Source organism: Acomys russatus, chromosome 4, assembly GCF_903995435.1.
Source record: "Acomys russatus chromosome 4, mAcoRus1.1, whole genome shotgun sequence".
Taxonomy (NCBI): Eukaryota; Metazoa; Chordata; class Mammalia; order Rodentia; family Muridae; genus Acomys; species Acomys russatus.
In genome coordinates, this window is record NC_067140.1 from 19,952,402 (window position 1) to 19,972,414 (window position 20,013).

General features: G+C 46.8%; 1 protein-coding gene across 1 annotated transcript; it reads left to right on the top strand.

Annotated features, from left to right (window-relative positions):
- The first annotated feature begins 8,544 nt into the window (after nt 1-8,544).
- Nucleotides 8,545-17,172, top strand: Pfdn4 (prefoldin subunit 4). Its single transcript, XM_051143877.1, has 4 exons — nt 8,545-8,620; nt 14,198-14,305; nt 15,343-15,483; nt 16,782-17,172. The coding sequence occupies exons 1-4, from the start codon at nt 8,597-8,599 to the stop codon at nt 16,911-16,913; spliced, it is 405 nt and encodes a 134-aa protein (XP_050999834.1). The 5' UTR covers nt 8,545-8,596; the 3' UTR covers nt 16,914-17,172.
- Nucleotides 17,173-20,013: the final 2,841 nt, after the last annotated feature.

Sequence of the window (20,013 nt, forward strand, 5' to 3'; positions counted from 1 at the left end):
GAGTCCAGTTTCCTCACTGTCAACATGGGAGGCCACTATGCACTTGTACCCAGGTAGGCCGAGACAAAGAGTTAAAATCCAGATGAAACTGGCCTGTGCCTTCATGGAGTCCATTTAGCAGGAGAGCTTGCTTTCTGGTTTCTGAGCAGAGCTAGGCCATGCTGATCAGTCAACATTTTATCCCAAGTGTGGATAAAGGTATCTGAAAACCTCCAATACAGTCCCACAGGGGTGGGGTAGGAAACAGGAAGAACACGGTGTGCTTGCCCAGGTTAAGAAGTCCATGTTTTAAAGATCGTGTGTGTGTGTGTGTGTGTGTGTGTGTTTGTCTGTGTGTGTCTGTGTGTGTGCCTACCACATGTGTGTGGGTACTCATGAAGGACAGAAGAGGGCCTCTGGTCTCCTGAAGCTGGAGTTACTGGTGATGTGAACTGCCTGACATGGGTTTGGGGACTGAACTTTGCAAGGCAGCACACACCCTAACCACTGGGAAACCTCTAGTCCCTGTTAGCATTGGTATTATTAACCTTTTAAAAAACAATACAGGGTCTTGTTCTGTAGTTCAGGCTGGCCTGGCAGTCCTTAAGTAACCTAGACTGGCCCAGAAGTTGTGGCAATCCCCCTGCCTCAGCCTCTTCAGTGTTGATATTAGAGGCCACCATATACAGTAGCTGTTACTAGGAACGGTGACTTTGGAAGGTTTGTTGTAACCATCTGAGGCAAGTTAAACCAGACAATGAAAAAGTCCATGGATTTTGTTTGTTAGTTTAGTTTTGGTTTGTGAGACAGGGTCTCATGCAGCCCAGGCTGACCTTGATCTCACTATGCAACTGAGAATGATTCAAAACTCCATCAGATCTTTGAATTGATCTTCCAGTCTCCACCCACAGATTTGGTTTTGTGGTGTTTTGTTTTGTTTTTGACATTCCATTGGCGCCATATGCATTTCACAAATAAGATTGAAAATTACATCATCACACGAATACCTGTTCTGTGCCTTTTCCTGTATGGCATGACTTGGCTAATCTCACCCGTGTGTAATGCAAGAAAATCTCATGATTTTTTTTTTTTTTTTTACTGCCAAATAGTTTGGATCTGAAGCACAGTTTAGTTTGCTCTTGTCAGGAGCCTGCCTTGTTGACTTAGGTGAGCGTTACTGAGAACTGACTGGACTTTTCCAGAGCTTTAAGATGAACCAGCAGACATACACTTTGCCAAGCAGTTGAGACATGAAGTACCTCTGTTGTTAGGGATGGTAAACTCCTGATGGGGTGAGTGTGGGTACTCCACTGTTAGTGATCATATGGAGTGGACGTTGTTAATGAGTGTTGTTAATGACCATACAGAGGGCCGATGGAGCAATTGGAAGAGTCCCTTTTGTTAGACAAACAAACAAACAAACAAACACAAAACAAAACAAGAGAGTTCAGTGGGCAGAGTACGCACACAAGCTTTGGGCCTTAGCACTTGCCCAACTGTTCTTATAACTGACGTTTAGTGGCTTTTCCACTGGGGAACAGCAGCCATGAGATCCTTTCTGTTCTGATTCTCACACCGTGTGAAGCAAGAAGTGGCTGGCTCCAGCTTCAAGGCTAATTGGAATCCTGTGTTTACACAGAGCAGCCACAGATCCCTCCACTGAGGTGGCATTTTCCATTGAAAAACAATTTAATGCGCATCTCCAGAGGTCTCTTGATTTGCTTTCATTCTCTCCAGTCAGAATGAAATTCTTCCGGAGGAGTCATCAGCAAACTTGGCTGAGTGCTTCCTGCATGCCAGGTGCCCGCCATCCTCAGCCTGCCATCCTCAGTCCGCCATCCTTTCAGTGTGCCATCCTTAGCACAGTGTGTGTCAGGGCTGAGTGAGGCTAAGCTAAGAAGGCTTGTTTAGTTAGTGCACATCCTCTTCTGATGACATCAAATCACACACACTTGAAAAGAAACAGCAAAGAGCCAGCCTCTAGTCTCCTGACTTCTGTAACTGAAAGTGGGTTCCGAGTCACCACAGAGTGGGTGCTCTATCTGTCACAGCATCAAGGGAAAACAGCAATCTCTTGCTAGCCATCATTCTGGCAAGGTCTGCTGGACCAGCTACAGCTGTCCTCACTGCGGGTCTTACAGCTAATGCTGGAGCTGGAGCCCTCTGGAAGGCTCCTCCTCACTGTCAGCGCTTGCCAGCTGAGAGCTGGGGGAGAAGGGGGCGGGGCTCACTGTTTGAGGTTGTGACATTTATTGCAATTTCCTCACGACAAAGACACCCAGTGGAAGATCAAACTCCAAGACATTTGAACTCTTGGAAGGAGAGGGTTGAAAGAATGCACAGCACAAGCTTCTAGGTGGTATCTATGAAAATTGGATGAGACTAGGTTGGGGAAATGATTGCTATGGTTACAGTGTGATGCCTTAAGGTTACAGAGCCTAGTGAGGTCCCTCTCTCTAGTGGTGAGGGAGTTTTCTCTGGAGGATGTAGACAGTCCTGGAGCTGGTGGATTCTGAAAACAGGCCAAGCTTCAGACAATCACAGATGTCTCCAAGGAGTCTGCAAGTCAATGTAGGATGAGATGCTGGGTTCAGAGCACACCCAGGTGCAGTTATGAGACTGGCCACTTCCACAGCTGCACATCAGCAAGTCTTAACTTTCAATGCCCCTGCCCCCTCCCCTCACCCTGCACCTCTTCCCACAGCACAGCCATGTTTGTTTCTGGGCACTTGTTACTGGACACTGGGTTTCAGTTGTTCCATGCTCGGTGACTAGGAAGCTTTTGAAGCAGTTGTATTTATTCCTTTTACTCATAGAATCAGGCGGTCTCAGGGTGCAGACTGAGGGGAGTGCACTCTTCCTAGAACACTTGACAGACACATGTTTATGGTTAAATGCTCGCGATGTGAACACAGATTTCTGGTAAAGGTCTACCTGGAGGCAGAATGAAGCGATTTCATATCTCACCCCCATTGTCTTAGTCACTGTTCTATTGCTGTGAAGAGGTACTATGACCAAGGTGACTCTTATAAAAGAAAGGACTTCACTGGGGGCTTGCAGTTTCAGAGGATCAGTTTGTGATCATTAGATCACCATGGCAGGGGGCAGACAGGTGAGAGAGACAGAGAGAGAGAGAGAGAGAGAGAGAGAGAGAGAGAGAGAGAGAGAGGGAGAGAGAGAGAGAGAGGATTGCCTCTGAGTGCTGGGATTATAGGTGTGCACCACCATGCTGGGTTTATATGGTACTGGGGAATTGAACCCAGAGCTTTGTACATGCTAGGCAAGCATTCTGACCGCTGAGCCACATCCTCATCCCAGTTCACCTGGCTTCTCACAGGACCAGGCAAGGTCTCTCCCAGCCTTTTCTTTCTCTTGTTTTCCCTCCACCTACTGGCCATCAGTAGTGGTTGTTTCCTTTGGTGACTCTGGTTGCTATTCTGGCACCAAAGCTTAGAATGGCTTTGATGGACTTCCTGGGCCTGTCATTCCTCATCATGACCGACGCCCACTTTACAAGTACAGACCGCACACGTTTCCCCATGTGGGATTAGAAAACAGAAAGCGTGACCAGCGCAGTGCAGCCATGCTCGTTAGCAACATGCAAAGGGCGGCCTTTTCTTTCTTCTAGAGAGAATTTCATCCCAGAGCTGCCTATGTTTACCCTCACCTTGCCACAATCTCAAGAATATCGCCACATTTCCCCCAGCCTCCTCAGTTTTCTTGGCTGCAGTTTTAAGGAATAACTTTTTACTACATATAAATAAAGCCCTCACGGTGCTTTGTGGCAAACCTCTAGCAGGATTCATCGGAAGAACTAGGAAAAGGATGCCTGAGTGTGCACAGACTCTGGGGCTGTGCAGTGGCAGAAGGGTCACCTTGCTCGATAACAACTGGGTCCTACGATTCCCCCAACTTTGAGTCACGGAAGTCAGGATGTTTTCACTGTGGCTTCAGAGAGCTCCTGGTCCCTCTGCCTGGGCACCCTGGCTTCTGGGAATCTGTTTTCTGCAGTGCCCCTCCTCTCTGCTGCTTTTTTGCCAAATGCTTCCATTGCACCGCTGAGTCTGATTGGCTTGATCTGGGCTTGCACTGTGTTGGTGAATCTGATTGGGTTTCTCTGGACTGGTATTCTTTAAAGGATGCTGAGGTCCGACTTCTGGAATGGAGAGGTGAGAGGGGGACCTAGGAAAATATCCAAAGTGCTTTAGACAATGTTAACTATCTAAGCTGTCCAATCAGACCCACTTGTGAGCAGTCGCTCTGTGTGTGTGTGTGTGTGTGTGTGTGTGTGTGTGTGTGTGTGTGTGTATCCTGGCTCAGTGCAAAGTGCACACCATTTCTGACCAAATCCTCAGGGAACTGTCTTTGGGCAACAGCTGCTGTCTCTAGATGATGGCGTCTTCCTTTCTCAATGTTACAGCTGCCAGGCCAGGCACCATGAATGCAGACAGGTTAAATTGTGACCCCCCCCCCCTTTTTTTTCAAGACAGGGTTTCTCTGTGTAGCCTTGGCTGTCCTGGACTTACTTTGTAAACCCGGCTGGCCTCGAACTCACAGCGATCCACCTGCCTCTGCCTCCTAAGTGCTGGGATTAAAGGCATGTGCCAAAACGCTCGGCTACCTTTGTGTGTGTGTGTGTGTATGTGGTGTCTATGGCATGTGGTGTGTGCGCGTGTGTGGTGGGTGTGTGTGGTGGGTGTGTGTATGGTATGTGTGTATGTGGTGTGTTTGTGGTGTGTGTGTGTGTGGTATGCGTGTGTACGGTGTATGTGTATGTGGTGTGTGTGTGGTGTGTGTGTATGGTGTGTGTGTGTGTGTGAGTGCGTATGCATGTGTGTGCGCATGTGTGATTCTGGGAACTGAACGCAAAGCCAAGCAGCAAGTGCTCTGCCACTCAGCCTAGTCCAAAACAGTCTAAAAGTCCCACACATTCAGGACATCTTTGAAAAAAGATGTATCTTTCCTAGTAAAAATAAATTACAAGTTGAAACTATCAAGAGATGCCTATATTTTGGCCCAGAGTGTGGCCTATTTGATTTCGTGTCCTGCTTTGCCACTTTGCCACGCTGCTGGCTCCTGAGGCTTTCTTTGTACAGAAGAAAAATTAAAGTTCGGATTCTTGGCACCACCTAGTGATGAAAGGCAGCTATTCAGGGGACCGGCCCATAGGACCACAACTTACGTTACATTACATGAGGCCTGTGGTACTAGACCTAGGAGGAAAACTAAATGCAAACACCATAAGGGACTCCTGAATATTGTAACTGAACGAACAGAACAGCAGCTATCTTGCATTTCGCATTATTCTCTAATCCTTAAGTACACCACTGCTTGCTCTTCTATGTGTTTGCTTACTCATTAATGAACAGGCGAGCTCTGCTTCCCTTGGTGCTTTTGGTTTAGGAGAAGAAAATGAGCACCCAAAGAAATGGCCAGAGAGTTACTTGCAGGAGTGGGAGCATTTAAGGACAGTGTCTGTATTAGTAAGTCTGCGCTGCTATGTCAAAGATCCCCCAAGTAGAAATGTACTTCTCACAACTCCAATATCAAGATGCTAGAAGGTTTTACCTCTGGAGAGGGGTCTAGCCTCTCCATCCAAGATGGTGCCCTGCTCTTGCATCTTCAGAGGGGAAGGCCCTTTCCTCACACCTTTTTGTAGATTGCCACAAGTCTGTCCTGGAGGCTGTAACCCTTGGGCCAGACTCAGATGAAAGAGCTAATGTCTGGCTGCAGCAGTCAAGGGGGACTTTGAAATTGGTGGCATGCTGACTGGACCAAGAGGGCCTTTGAGTCCTCCATGCCCCTCACACACACAACTAACTATAAGTAACCCCGCTAAACTCATTGACTCACTAAGTTGGACTCTTGTGCTGTCCTTATACTGTTCTGTCATTAGCTCCTTCTCCGGAGTGAGCAGATGTTTGTTCATGTCTCTCCAGGAAAAAGTGTCACTCAATAATCAGAGAGGAAGGAGACCTTGATTCAAAATTTGAGTTAGCCCTTAACATGCAGTGGGAAGACTTGAGAATTTTACACCTTGTCAGGAAAATAACTTACAAAAAAATTGAGCCAAATACAAACAGACAAATTACTAGGATAAGATGTAAAGAAGTTAAAAGTACTGTGAAAGTGGACGTGACTGCCCGGGGAATGCAGTCATGATCCTTGGGCGCCCCCTGCAGGCACAGGATCAAATTACTTCCTGCTAGCGAGATTTGCCTAGTCTGGCTACTCACTCCATATGGAAGGATTTTCTTCCTCATCAAGCACAGGGAACACGGAGTGATGCTGCAGGCTTTTTGTCCGTTTGGTTTTGTTGGGGGGGGGCACCCACAAACATCTGCCTCAAATGACAAATGCATTCATTATCCCTTTGTGACACAGTCTAAAGCTGGGACGCGTTTCGACATTATACATTGCTCTTATGTTTTCTGTTTCTCTTTTCATGCATCCCTAGGGCAGTTCTCATGACGAAAGCTACATGCCTTATCCCTGCTGGGGCAGCCAGTCACATTTACGCTGGTCACCCCTTTCGGACACACTCTCTTTATTTGGTTGTGGTCTGTCTCCTGTCGCTAGACGGCAAGCTGCATGAGACGGCAAGCTGCATGAGACGGCAAGCTGCATGAGGTTGGGGTGTTTTACCTGCGTGTCACGCAACACCCGCGGCATCCCCAATGCCTGGCATCCTCTTGGCCCAGTCAACACGGCAGAGTCTCCATCAACCACTGCAGCCAGAACTAGCCCTCCTTTCTGAGTCTGCTTCAAGGGTTACAGAGCCCAGGACTGGAGTTGGTGGTGCTACACACATGAGCTCCTCAAGAGCGGTGCCACCGTGACCCCAACTGCTGAGATTCACCTCTCTATGTGCATCTGTCAAGTAGCTGAGTGCAAACAGCAAACATCCCTCGTGTGTGTGTGTGTGTGTGTGTGTGTATGTGTGTATGTGTGTGTGCTAGAACTGCTGTTTGAGGGGTCTAAGTTCATTACACCCAGAGATCTTGATGGTAAACACACAGTGAGCAAAGACCGCACTGTGATGACAGGAGACAGACGGTAACTACATGGGTACATTCATTATACACTATAGCAGCGGTCCTCAACCTGTGGGTAATGACTCCTTTGGGGATCTTGAACGGCCCTTTCTCAGGGGTTGAACTTCAGATAGCCTGCACATCAGATAGTCACATGACAACTCACAACAGTAGCAAAATTCCATTTAGGAAGTAGCAAGGATATACTTTTGTCAGCACAACTTGAGAAGTTGTACCAAATGGTCATAGCCTTAGGAAAGTTGAGAACCAATGTGTTTTAAACAGACAGGCGAGATCTGTTCTCCTCTCCCTCCTTTGCATGCCCTTGTGTGAGGACTGATGCTTGAAGGAGCCATAGGAGGGACTGGTAAAGACGCACAGAGCGCCCACGCCAGTGTCATACTTATTTGTGTTGCTGCTCAAGCCCAGACCACCCCATCTCACGTCACTTGCTTGGTAGATGAGACAATGGCCCCAGCTCCTTTGTCCTCAGAGCTCTCAGTTTCTCAGAACAACTAACTCCAGACAGTTAATAACAATGGCGCTGGTTACAGAGGAAGCCTGCTGCCCATCAGGCCCCTGGGTGGACAGCCTTCCATTCAAATATTTAAGGGAGTGGAAGGCATATCGTTGAGCCGATTTCATTTTTAAAATGTAAAAGAATTCATTTCAGTCGCACAAGGTGGAGCACAGCTTTGATCCCAGCACTCTGGAGGCAGAGGCAGAGGCAGGGGGATCTCTGTAAGTTTGAAGCCAGCTTGGTCTACATAGCTAGTTCCAGAACAGCCAAGACTGCATAAAGAGACTCTCTTATAGTGCTCTAGATCAACTTGTGGGTCGCCACCATCAGAAAACACAGATTCATAAGAGTAGCAAATTTATATAACGAAGTCGCAACGCAGCATTAGGAAGATTGCATTGCTCTAGATCCTTTTTGGGGTTACCTACCTTTGGCTTCATCCACACCTGGCTGCTCATTCTATCCTAGTGTCCCCTGGAAGTGCTCAGTGGTATACAAGCTAAGGCCGCTTCAAGGCTTGCCTACACGCCAGTGGCTTCAGTTTGTAGCTTCCTCAGAACTGGGTTTTTTATGTGGTGATGCTGTGGATTGAACTTGCATCCTCCTGTTTGAGTGCACATACTTACCCGAAGACGCTGAAACCACGTCCCCAGCCTCTCTAGCTCCTATTTAGGTTGCGCTGCCTACTCACTGAAAGCTTGTTGAATAAACGTGAAAAAGAGTTTCTCGCGCATCCGAGTCCGGCTCCCCCTGCTGCCCGTGGCTGGAATCTCCGGCCGGACTATCGGCCTCACTTGGTATTTATGCCGGCCGAGAGGGAAGCTGCCTGCTCCTTTAATTGGAAGGTACCAAGTGCTTCCAGGTAATAGTTCCTTCCTGAGTCCTTGCCCCTGGAATTCATAAGTCAGAGACACAGATGCAGGCAGCGTTGAGACAGTGCTATGTTTTCGGGGCTCTTGGGTCGGCAGAGCTCGGGAGGGACCTCGGCGGGGATGGAGATGGGGGGGGGGGCGGGGATGCGCACCCGGATGGTCTTCCCCTGCGTCCCGTGGTCCAGTCCAAGATGGCGGCCACCATGAAGAAGGCGGTGAGTGTGGCCGGGCCGGGGTCCGAGGCGACGTGGGCGCGGCGGCCCGGGTGGGAGGGCACGTGGGGTGGGGGTCTGAGACGTGGGCTGCTGGTATCCGGGGGTCTGAGGAGATGAAGTAGGATGCTCAGTGCTGAGGCCGGTGCTAGGTACACAGGTGCTACCGTTAACACCGTGAGGAAACTGCCTAAACTGTCCAGGGTCGTGCGTCTCCTTAGGGACCGAATAGGTCCCGGGATGTGGGATCCCGCACCTCTGTGTTCCCTCCTGGGCCCCCCACGTCCATTCACGCTCGAAGCACCTGTGCCCTTCAGGCTAAAACTGGTGTTCATTGGCATTGAGAGGAGTCGGCCCGAGGGAGTGTGGTGGTTACCCGGGATTTCCTCAGCATCTTAGGACACGGGTCCCCACACTCTGCCCCCCCCCCCCCCCACTTTACAGTTAGCCATCCCCTGGGGACTCATCTGGTAAAATGTTGAGTCTGGTGATTTTGCTTTTTGCTTTGGTTTCCCCCCACCCCCTCGCCCCCCAAATCACACCTCTTTATATTTTTTAAAATGATACCTGATAATTAAATATGGGGCTCTGTGGTATTTTATCACACATTAAAAAAAAAAAAAAAAAAAAAAGGAAAAAGACATGTCTTATGTGTCTGGTCCAGACTGGCCTACAGCTCCCTCCCTATGTAATCAAAGATGGTTTTGAATTTCTGATTCTCCTGCCTCCACCTCCCACCTTCCAGGTGCTGGGATTACATGTGTTTGCCACCACGTTTAGCTTTTGGTATGCTGGTAGAGTGAAGCCAGGGCCTTATGCATGGTAGGCAACTGACCTACATGGCTATCCAACCCTTTTTGTCACACTGAGCCGCTAAATCAAGCTAAAGTTCCATGTGGGTTTTGTTTGTTTATTTATTTATTTATTTATTTATTTATTTATTTATCCGAGACAGGGTCTCTCTGTGTCACCTTGGCTGTCCTGGACTCCCTTTGTACACCATGCTGGCCTCGAACTCACAGCGATCGCCTGCCTCTGTTTCCCGAGTGCTGGGATTAAAGGCGTGCACTACCACCGCCTGGCCCATGTGGGTTTTATAACCCCCAAGTCTTTCCAGATGTCCGTGTGTTATCTAAATAGAAGAAAAGAATTAAAGGGAGGGGGAAAATACCAGCTGATAACTATTGGGGCTTTGCAGTGCAGTTCTTAGTGTTTGCATGTTATTATTTTGATTTGTTATTTAAACCTTTTTGGGAGATTCTGATTTTATTTTTATTTAGCTGACGAGAAAACTGAAGTGCAAAAGAAAAGCTTGGACTTAAACAGTATTCTCATTCCAGGGTCTTTAACTGTGTCCATGTCCGTGTCCATGTCCTTGTGTGTGTGTGTGTGTGTGTGTGTGTGTGTGTCTGTCTGTCTGTTGAGAGGTGCCTGACTGGAGACATTTGCTTTCATTCCACTTTCTAAGATGTCCTTGTTGGTGTTTTTGCTGTCCCGTGCCTCCTAGTTAGTGCCTCCGAGCACTGAAGGATGGCGCTCAGCCCTTGCAGTTCATTAAGAGTGAATGGTTGCAGAGTCTGGGGAGGCTTCAGAATTAGCACAGTGGCTCACCCCGCTGGCCTGTCACCCACAAATTGTTATACAGGAGCAGAGTAAGGTCCAGGGCCGTGGTGATCTGGCCAAGTAGGAAACAGGTTCACTCTGCCTCTTGTTAGATTGGGCCCTTAGCTGTCACTTACACCACGCAGTTCCGTGACAGACACTGTGGGGAGTTTGTCTTTGATTTTGCTTATTTGTTTGTTTTGAAACAAGGTCTCACTGTAGCTTGGACTGGCCTGGAAATCTTAGAGATTTGACTGCCAGCTGAAATTGGTGAGAAAATTTTTGATGGGGACCCAACTATCAGTACCTGCACTTGGAATAGAGTGTGGTTTGTGTCCTCTTACAACCCGTAAGATGTCACCAAGACAAGGGTGTAACCAGGGTTCACGGCATTTTACCTTTCTCTTGAATCTGGAGTAAGCCATGTCTCTTATAACTAGCAAAATTCCCTTAAATCTAAAATGACCCTGTTCACCGTTCTTCCCGCTTTGCTTTCTTATAACAGGGTCTCATACAGCCCACGCTGGCCTTAAATTCACTGTGCAGCTAAGGATGAACTTGAACTCTCCATCCTCCTGCCTCTACCTCCTGACTGCTGGGCTGCAGATTTGTCCCGGCATGCCTGGTTTTAAACAGTGCTGGGGATGAAACTCAGGGCTGTAAATTGGACAAGCATCCTACCCAGCGAGCTAGCCTTGTGTTGAGCTTTGGAAGCAATGTGGAGCAGGCAGTGGACTTAGCCGTCGTTTATAGAAGGGTGACAGCACACCCAGGCCCTGTGCGCTTGGTACTTACTTTACCACGCCTGAAAGGTAAATCATTTCACACATGACAGATCTGGGGTGGCTCCAGGGAACTGAGCAAATTACCTAAAGTTCCATATGTACGGTTTGGAGTCCGTCCTGCCTTCCCTTCACTGCTGCCTGGAGTACGAGAAAATAACCGCCTTCTGTAGCCACTACACCCACCTTTGCCTAAGACAGGAGTTGCCGGCCCTCTGCACCTGTAGGTCTCTTGGAAAATCTGATGAAAGCTACCAAGACCCTTCTAGAGAATGTACATGCTCTATGCCAGCCGTGCTCACCTTGCAGCCTTTGGTCCCAGGATAGCTGTGAATGTGGCCCAACATAGTTGTAGATGATATCATGTCACAATGACAAAAGGTTGGACACCCCTGTGATGCCCACCCAATTTGATTATGAATCGGAGGCCTAAATCAAGTTCATGTCCTTTCTCGCCAGTTAGAAATAACTATCTTCCTGCCAGAATGCAGTTCAAGAAACGCAGAAGTGGGGTGGGGTGTAGCTATCTGGCAGTGTGTTCGGCCAGTGTGTGAAGGGCCTCAGCTCAATCCCTAGCTCCTCAAAGTGTGGTAAGATGTCCTCTGGAGCTTCTGCCCTCGGGGATCAGGGGTGCCAGTTTCTTAGCTGCTGCTGGGCACCGCCCCCTGGCCCAGGGTGAAGCAGCACCCTTCCCTTAACTCACCCACTACAGTCCTAACCCTGGAAGAAAAATGACTTTGAGGAACTGAGTCCCAGGGTCCAGGGGCCTGCTGGTGGCTGCTGTTTGGCAGAGCTACAGCAGGAAATGCCTGCTTTGGAAAGCTAGAAACAGCCAACTTCCAGCACTCTTCGGCATCCAAATACTTGTGAGTCTGGTCTATCATAACAGAGCCTCACCTGAATTGCCCTTAAAGTCTTCATGGTGATGGACACGTCTATAATGCCTTCTAGGGCTTTCGGGCCTGTACAGTCCCCAGGCAAGCTGGAGGCCTTTGGGGTTCTCTGTCTGGGAGATTAGTAATTCTCATAGGCAAAGCAGCCGCGATGCCAATCTCTCCATCTCGGTGTCTGTTGAGTGCTCTTCCTCCTGCTGATAGGAGCTACAGTGTTGTCCGCCCCCATAACCCCCCACTCTCATGCTCTGCACACCAGTTGGGACAGATTCTTTGAGCACACACTTCGGGTCTGATGACAGCTTAATGCATGCAGAGAGATGCCTTCTGGAATGAGAGCCTGATGAAAGGGAGGCCTAAATTCCAACACCTTTTTCTCTATCTGGACCACTGAGCTGTCTCTTGAGACAAGAGCTTACCTTTCAACCTCTGAAGAAGTTTGTGTGCACGCGTCTTATGCCATAGCTTGCAAGAGACCAGGAGTGGGTGGAGTGTGGATGTCGTGAGCTTACTTCTGCTATGGGGGAGAAGAGCCATTCTTACTGACCCTGCATTTATTAATTCCAATATAGTATATTATCTATCAATGTTAATATATATATTAGTGTAGCTTCAGTGAGAGCCTTTTCCTTGTTAAAGGTTTTATTTTTGTTTGTGTGTATGTGTGTGTTCCTGTACATATGCGGTGTACATGTGTGCATGTGTGCACGTCCCTGCAAAAGCTAGAAGGGGACCGCAGATGCTGGAGTTACAAGCAGTTGTACGCTGCCTGGTGTAGGTGCAAAGAACTGAACTCAGATCCTTTGAAAGAGCAGCAAGTGCTCTTAACCACAGACCATCTCTCCATGAGCTTTTGGAGAAACAGTCTGTATGTATCCAAAGCTAGCTTCAAACTGGTAATTCTCCTGCTTCAACCTTACCATGTCCAGCTAGGAGGGCCTGTCTTTACATACACAGAGCTTTATTCCTTTAAGGTATTGTCAAGTACACGTGGTCTTATTTTATAAAGACGCTGTCAGGCACGGTTGACACCTCGTTTTCTATTTTAGTATATTGACAGCCCTATAAGACTTAGAAGCAACTTAAGAACGTCCTGCCACATCTAACTGAACAAAATCTCGTAACCCTGCACACACTGGGATGCGCATATGTATACTTTGACTCTGGGGAGAGAGTGCTTGCTTTAAAATCAAAGCCTGTCCATTTACTGGCTATGTGCTGTAGGCAAATTATCCTCACTCTGCAGCCACTGGTCACCTATGAATGGTGATATTGGTGATGCCTTGTGAGCCTGAGGGATTAGAGTTCTTAGCACACAGTAGGAGCTCAGGTGGTGTTAGCTATTTGTGTTATTTTGTAGACACTTTGTTGTCTAAACACTCAGCTTTGTAGAATTAATCACATCAGATATTAAATATGAAACTCAATTCTCATCCCATTGTGGCAGATTCACAACCTTAACATAAATACAGAGTTTAAATGCCTGGAGTAGTGTCATCGACGTGCATGGTGACCTTCTGGCCGGTGCATCAGATTGAAAGTTGGAGAAACTGGCTGCGTGTGGTGGCTCATGCTTTTAATCCCAGCACTCAGGAGGCAGAAGCAGGTGGATCGCTGTGAGTTGAAGACCAGCCTGGTCTACAAAGCGAATCCAGCACAGCCAATGCTACACAGAGAAACCCTGTCTTGGAAAAAAACAAACAAAAAAAGTTGGAGAAACCATCTCATTCCTGATCAGTACAATGTGCCCATACGCATTTTTCCTCAGAAACAGTCTGTGTCAGATGTTTACCAAGGGTGTTTGGCCGAGTAACATTTTGCTTACTGGAGATGTCTTGGTGAAATAATGTCCCAGTTTGGCAAATTCTGCCTTTTGGGCACGTTGGCTTTTATTACTATCATTATCATTATTATCTTGGTTTTCCATGGCAGGGTTTCTCTGTGTAGCCCTGGCTGTCCTGGACTCACTCTGTAGACCAGGCTGGCCTCAAACTCAGATCTGCCTGCCTCTGCCTCCTGAGGGCTGGGATCAAAGGCGTGCATCACCACCACCCAGTTTTGTTGTTGTTGTTAATTGCTTTTTATATTTCAAACATTTGTTCACAAGTGATCCTATAGAATAGTGGGAAAGATTATTGAGTCAAGAACAAATCGTAAGCATGACACATTTATGATGTCTTCTGGCCTTGTGCCTCTCAGCTGTCTTAGGGTGGCAAGCATATGTGGTTATTGCAACACCGTGTAAGATACCAGCCTACAACCGCTCCATTGAAATTCTATAAAAAATTAAAAATCTTTTTCAGGCTGCAGAAGATGTCAGTGTTACTTTTGAAGATCAACAGAAAATAAACAAATTTGCTCGGAATACGAGTCGAATCACAGAGCTGAAGGAGGAGATAGAACTGAAGAAGGTACTGGATACATGTGTGAGCTTCAAGTTTGTACTGCAAGCCTTAAACCGGAACCATTATCACGTGTCAGCTTCCTCATGGGCTTCTTATTCCTGTGACACTGTCTAGTTAGTTAACACAAAGTCTATGTTTGTTGGTTTGTTTTGAGACAGGGTTTTGCTTTGTCAAACTCTCCTACAATTTACCAAGTAGCCCAGGCTATCCTCACACTATTAATCCTCCTCCTTCAGCCTTCTGACTTGTATGGTTACAAGTGACTGCAGGTGTGGGGAAACTGGAGCCCCACTCAGGAGGTCATTTGTGGGTAGCTGTGTAGTCTTGGCTGTCCTAGACTTGCTTTGTAGACCAGGCTGGCCTCGAACTCACAGAGATCTGCCTGCTTCTGCCTCCCTAAGTGCTAGGATTACAGACATGCGCCACTGTGCCTGGCTGCCTTTTATGTTCTTAAGAGAGGTACAGTAACAGTGAGTGAGGCCTTTGAGTCCAGTGTGAGTTTGCCCAGTGCAGTTTTGTACCCGTGCCTGAGGATTCGTCTGGGGTAAAACTGCAAATGTGTTCACTGATTCTGGAGCCCTGCAGACTTAGGGACACATGCTGCTGCCGCTGCTGCATGTCCTATAAGGCCTGTGCTCAGTGTCTTCTTGTATAGTTCTCTTTGGTGCTGTGGTTTTAGCTATTACATTGGATTTAAGTATTGTGTGCTTACACCCTCTTGAGCACATAAGGAGAGAGGGGAAGGGGTGTCTTCTGGTGCTTTGGTTTCATTTCTCTGGGGTGACAGGATTCGCTGCATGGGGATTTATTAAAGTACGAGAGCTGAATGGTCCCCGACATAGAGAGGATACTTGGTACATTCCAGAACTACCCAGAGGGTGCTGTGCTGGCTCCTAAGGGAGTCCATGTGTCACGCCTCCATGTCTGACAGTGGCTGCTGTCCACTGGCCCCCCAGGGAGCCCATGTGTGTGCACAAGAGTCTGCTCCTGTTTCTGTCAGGAAATCTCCACCGTGTTTTCATGGCTGTCCTCTTGCCTGGCAGAAACAGCTCCAGAATCTAGAAGACGCTTGTGATGACATCATGCTGGCAGATGACGACTGCTTAATGATTCCTTACCAGATCGGAGACGTGTTCATCAGCCACTCTCAAGAAGAAACCCAGGAAATGTTAGAAGAAGCGAAGGTATGTGGGTGAGAGGGTCCAGTTCTCGAACTGAGAAATCCATCATTTTAGAGAATGCAGGGTTGCCGGCGGAGGTAATTAACGGGGCCTGCTACCATTCAGGGGTTTGCTGCAGCATCCCAGGCTCTGAGCCCTTTGCCCATGTGGTTTTATTTAGTCCAAATAGCGATCCATTGTTAGCACAGTTTAAAGTGAGGAACAAAGGTTCAGAGAAGTTCCAAGACTTGCCAAAATGGCATGTGACTGTGCTCTTCTGGCCCCCAGAGCTTTGCTTCTGGGTGCACTAGAGTGTCTTATTAAAGTAAAAGTTTTTTTGTTAGCCCCCCCCCCCGCCCCATCTGTGTAACTGCTCCAGCCGTGGGTCAGTTAACACTCTGTGAGGAGCAGTCTCTCTGTCGATTCTTGTTTATCCCCCACATGGATCTGGAGCCACATTGGTCTCCAGTGCACTGTTTTGTGACTAGTTTGAGGCCGTCTTAATATTGTGTTGGTGGATGTTGATGTGCTCACTGTGCCCTTATTAGCATGAATTTCTTTCCGATATTGCACTGTAGTGATGTTCCAGTGGGCGATGCTGGGGTCAGGCGGGGTCAGCTGTGGCCATAGCAAGGGAGTCTGAAGTTAACCCCGTTGCCTTCCAGCCGCCTGGTATGTGAGAAGTCAGTGGCAGCTGCCCCTAGTATTGTTGCTTCATTAGCTTGACGGTTCGTTAAAATGATAGTCTGTGCTTCAGATTTCTAAAAAAAAAAAAAAACAAAAAAAACAAACCACCAAAAAAACCAAAATACTTCCCACTGATTACATCTACAGCTAATAAAGCTTGAGAAGGGGCTGGCAAGATGGTGGGGTGGTTATGAGCCCTGGCTGCTCTCCCAGAGGACCTGAGTTCTGTTCTTAGCATCCACATAGGGAAGCTCAAAACTGCTTGTGATCCCAGCTCCAGGGACACTCTCTAGTGCCTTCCAGGGCACTGCATCATGTACACACACCCACTCATAGACATAAACAAAAGCATTGACAAAGGGGCTGTAGAGGTGGCTCAGAGGTTAAGAGCGCCGGCTGCTCTTCCAGAGGACCCGAGTTCAAATCTCAGCAGAGTCTGAGGATAGAGCTAGTACTGGCCTGAATTAAATATTAGACATCCAGAGTTTGGGCTTTGATCTAATTGTTACTGTTATTTTGTATCTGACCAGTTTACAGTTCTTCACCTCATATTCATGCCATTATTTTTATATCCAGACCACGTGCTCATTTGTTATCCAGCTGGAGCTAGTTAATTTAAACTGTTTCTTTTCCAGAAAACTTTGCAAGGAGAGATTGATGCCTTAGAGTCCAGAGTGGCATCCATCCAGCGGGTGTTAGCTGACCTGAAAGTGCAGCTATATGCAAAATTTGGCAGCAACATAAACCTTGAGGCGGATGAAAGCTAAACATTTTATAATAGTTTTTTTTTTTTACCTTGTTTTAATAAACTTGAATATTGTCTTAAATGATAATTTCTCTTCTTCAGATGGAACAAAAGAAAAACTTTCTTTTTAAAAATTTTTCATTTAATTAATGAAAACTTGCCTATTTTCACATGTCTTGCTTATTTATTTTATATTTTTAAAAGAAGACAGTATTCATGTATGTATTTTGCATAATGATTATATCAATTTTAGGAGCTTTATGTCATGTTATTAAAATCAGTTAAACAGTCTTTGTTTCTGTATTGTCATTTTAGAATTCTTGGTATTTTATTTTTACTTTTTTTACTTTTTTGGTTTTTCGAGACAAGATTTCTCTGTGTAGCTGGGATTAAAGGCGTGCATCACCACACATCCTGTTGCAATTTTTATTCTTAAGAAACCTTAGGATTCGAGATGGCTCAGTGGGTAAGAGTGCTCACCATCAAGCCTAATGGGCTTGAGTTTGATCCTTGGGATCCACATGGTGGAACGAAAGAACTGACTCCTGCAGGTTGTCCTCTGCCCTCACAGGAGCCAACCGCCCACCTTTGATAAAATGTAGCTAAGTCAGCTAAGTCGTGGCTGATATTTCCCATAAGGAGATGGGTCTTTTTGTTTTTTAAAGATGTATTTAGTGTGTGTGTGTGTGTGTGTGTGTGTGTGTGTGTGTGTGTGTGTGTGTATTGCCTGTGTGAATCTGTATACTGTGTGTGTACTGGTGCCCATGCGGCCAGAAAGGAAGACATCCCTTGGATCTAGAGGCATGGGCAGATGTGAGCCACTGGATGCTGGTGCTGGGAACTAAGTCCAGGTTTTCTGCAAGAGCAGAGCTGTAGCTGAGTGGTGGTGGCGCATGCCTTTAGTCCTAGCACTTGGGAGGCAGAGGCAGGTGGATCCCTGTTGAGTTCAAGGCCAGCCTGGTCTATGATGCGAGTCTAGGACAGCCAAGGCTACATAGAGAAACCCTGTCTCGAACCCCCCCTCCCCTTAAAAAGCAGAGCTGTAATGCCCATGTTGTGAGATCCCCTACCCCAAAGACCACCAGGAATCAGCCAGATGCAGATCACACAGGGTCTCATTTATTTCAAGCTCAGAGCCTGAACCATCAGCCCCCTCATCAGGAGAGAAGATGGCAGCTCCTAGTGCTAGGTGAACAGGGTTTTTTAAAGGAAAAAAACTGCAGCCGGTGTGTGTGTGTGTGGGGGGGCTGTTTCCAAGCCTTGCGGCTACATGGTAGGTTAGAGGGGTACAGGAAAGTTGCCCTTTAAGCTGATTGGCTAGGGAGCCAGGGCCAGACTCAGGAGGAATTTTTCATTTGTTCTGGTCACTGTGACCTGTAGCTCTGATTGGTTGACCCTGGGTGCAAGCTCCTAGGAATGGTTACTAGCTATATATTTGTGGCTCTCCCTGGAAACTCTGGGGGGAGGGGTGCGGTGTGTCAAGTTCTCAGGCCCTGAACACAAACAAGCTCCTCTTCTGACAGGTTCACTGAAGACCCAATCATGGGTCTTGCCCTTGACATTGGGAGCAGTTTTGCTCTGTGTCCAGAAACCACAATCCAGCCTTGTGTCCAAGTCTTCTGAGACCTTGGGAACTACCGTTATGACCTGGGAATCTCTGTTTTTATAATAAATTTACACATGTTAAAAAGGCCATATTCAGCAGATCTCTGAGGGCCAGCACATGTGACCTGAATTCTTGTCTGTCTTTAGCTGTCTGTTGTAAATTGTGTCTTTTATAAAGATTTGAACAACCAAAAACTCTACCTCACCTGGGGAATGGGGCATCATTTTTTTTTTTTTTTTGAGTTGTTTTATTAACTATCAGGCAACTGACTTACTGATAAACCTTTTTGAGAATAAACGTAGAACATAACTATAAATTTAGAAAACAAAACCCAAATTTAAACAGCAGTCTGTTAAGCTGAATCAACTTTTATAACAAGCCAAGAGCTTATTAGGACCAAGAGGCTTTAAAATTGTTGTCTTATGCCACGTGGCTATCTCAAGATGGTAGAGTTACATGGCAGACTGCAGGTCATGTGTCCACATGGTTGTTATTTAGAAACATTTGTGTTATAAGCACACATGTACACATACATGTTTAAAAACAAGAGTTTGGACTTAAATTTTAAACATCACACCCAATAAGCAAATTATAAATCTTTGGACAGAATGGCTTTAACTTTAAATTATAAGTTTAAGTTGTTATGGATGTTAAAGATTTTTTTAACCATCTCTAATAACCAGTAATTTATAACCAAGGTGTACAGAACATAATAATTTATACATTTAAGTAAAACAAGTTGGATCTAAAAGTGTGGCCACATACATTAGTACATTTAAGATAGACAGACAAAAACCTTTATTTAGCAGCCGTAGTTTTAAGGGAAAAGTGCCTTGTCACCTATTGAACTCAGTGGATACAGGCCGGAGCTGGGGCTTTCCAGCAGTGTTCCAGATCAGATAAACACAAAAGAACCACACAAACAGAAATGTACCCGTACGGTGAGAGAAAAGAACCAAAATTTAGAACGGTGGACTGTCCCAAGAGCCAGCGGGCTCCGTTAAGTTCTGCCAGAAACCAAACTTACCAGACTTGGTCTGGATGTTTTATGAAAGATTTTTTTAGTCACAGGAGCAACACAAAGACAAAAAAGGAAACAAAGCACAATTGAGACTTCCTGGTGCACACAGGTAGTGAGACGTTGGCAGGGACCCACCTGCTCTTTCTCCCAGACAAACTTGAGGTTGAACGAGGGCCAATTTGTTGAACAAAACGTCATTTTCCCCCCTAATGTCCACTGACAAATTGTGTGCTCTGGCTTTAACTTTCTTAAAGTGAACCAGAACTAACCCCGGGGGTCTAGAAGTCGTGTGTCCCATTTCTGCCAAAGTCTCCATAAGGACCAAACAGACCAGAGAGAGTACAAACGCACACGGACACATTCAGCTAGTTACCAAGAGAAAAACTGGGCTAGCAAAACTGAGCTAGCTGCCAAGAGTAGATAGTTGCTGGTAAAACCAGTTAGGTGGCTTGGAAACGTGCCTAGAGCCAGGTAGCAAGCAGAAAGCCGAGCTGC

Coding starts and splice junctions, on each gene's coding strand:
- Pfdn4 (XM_051143877.1), top strand. CDS start 8,597: ATGGCGGCCACCATGAAGAAGGCG. Junction 14,306..15,342: donor AGGAGATAGAACTGAAGAAG/GTACTGGATACA, acceptor CTTGCCTGGCAG/AAACAGCTCCAGAATCTAGA. Junction 15,484..16,781: donor AAATGTTAGAAGAAGCGAAG/GTATGTGGGTGA, acceptor TTTCTTTTCCAG/AAAACTTTGCAAGGAGAGAT.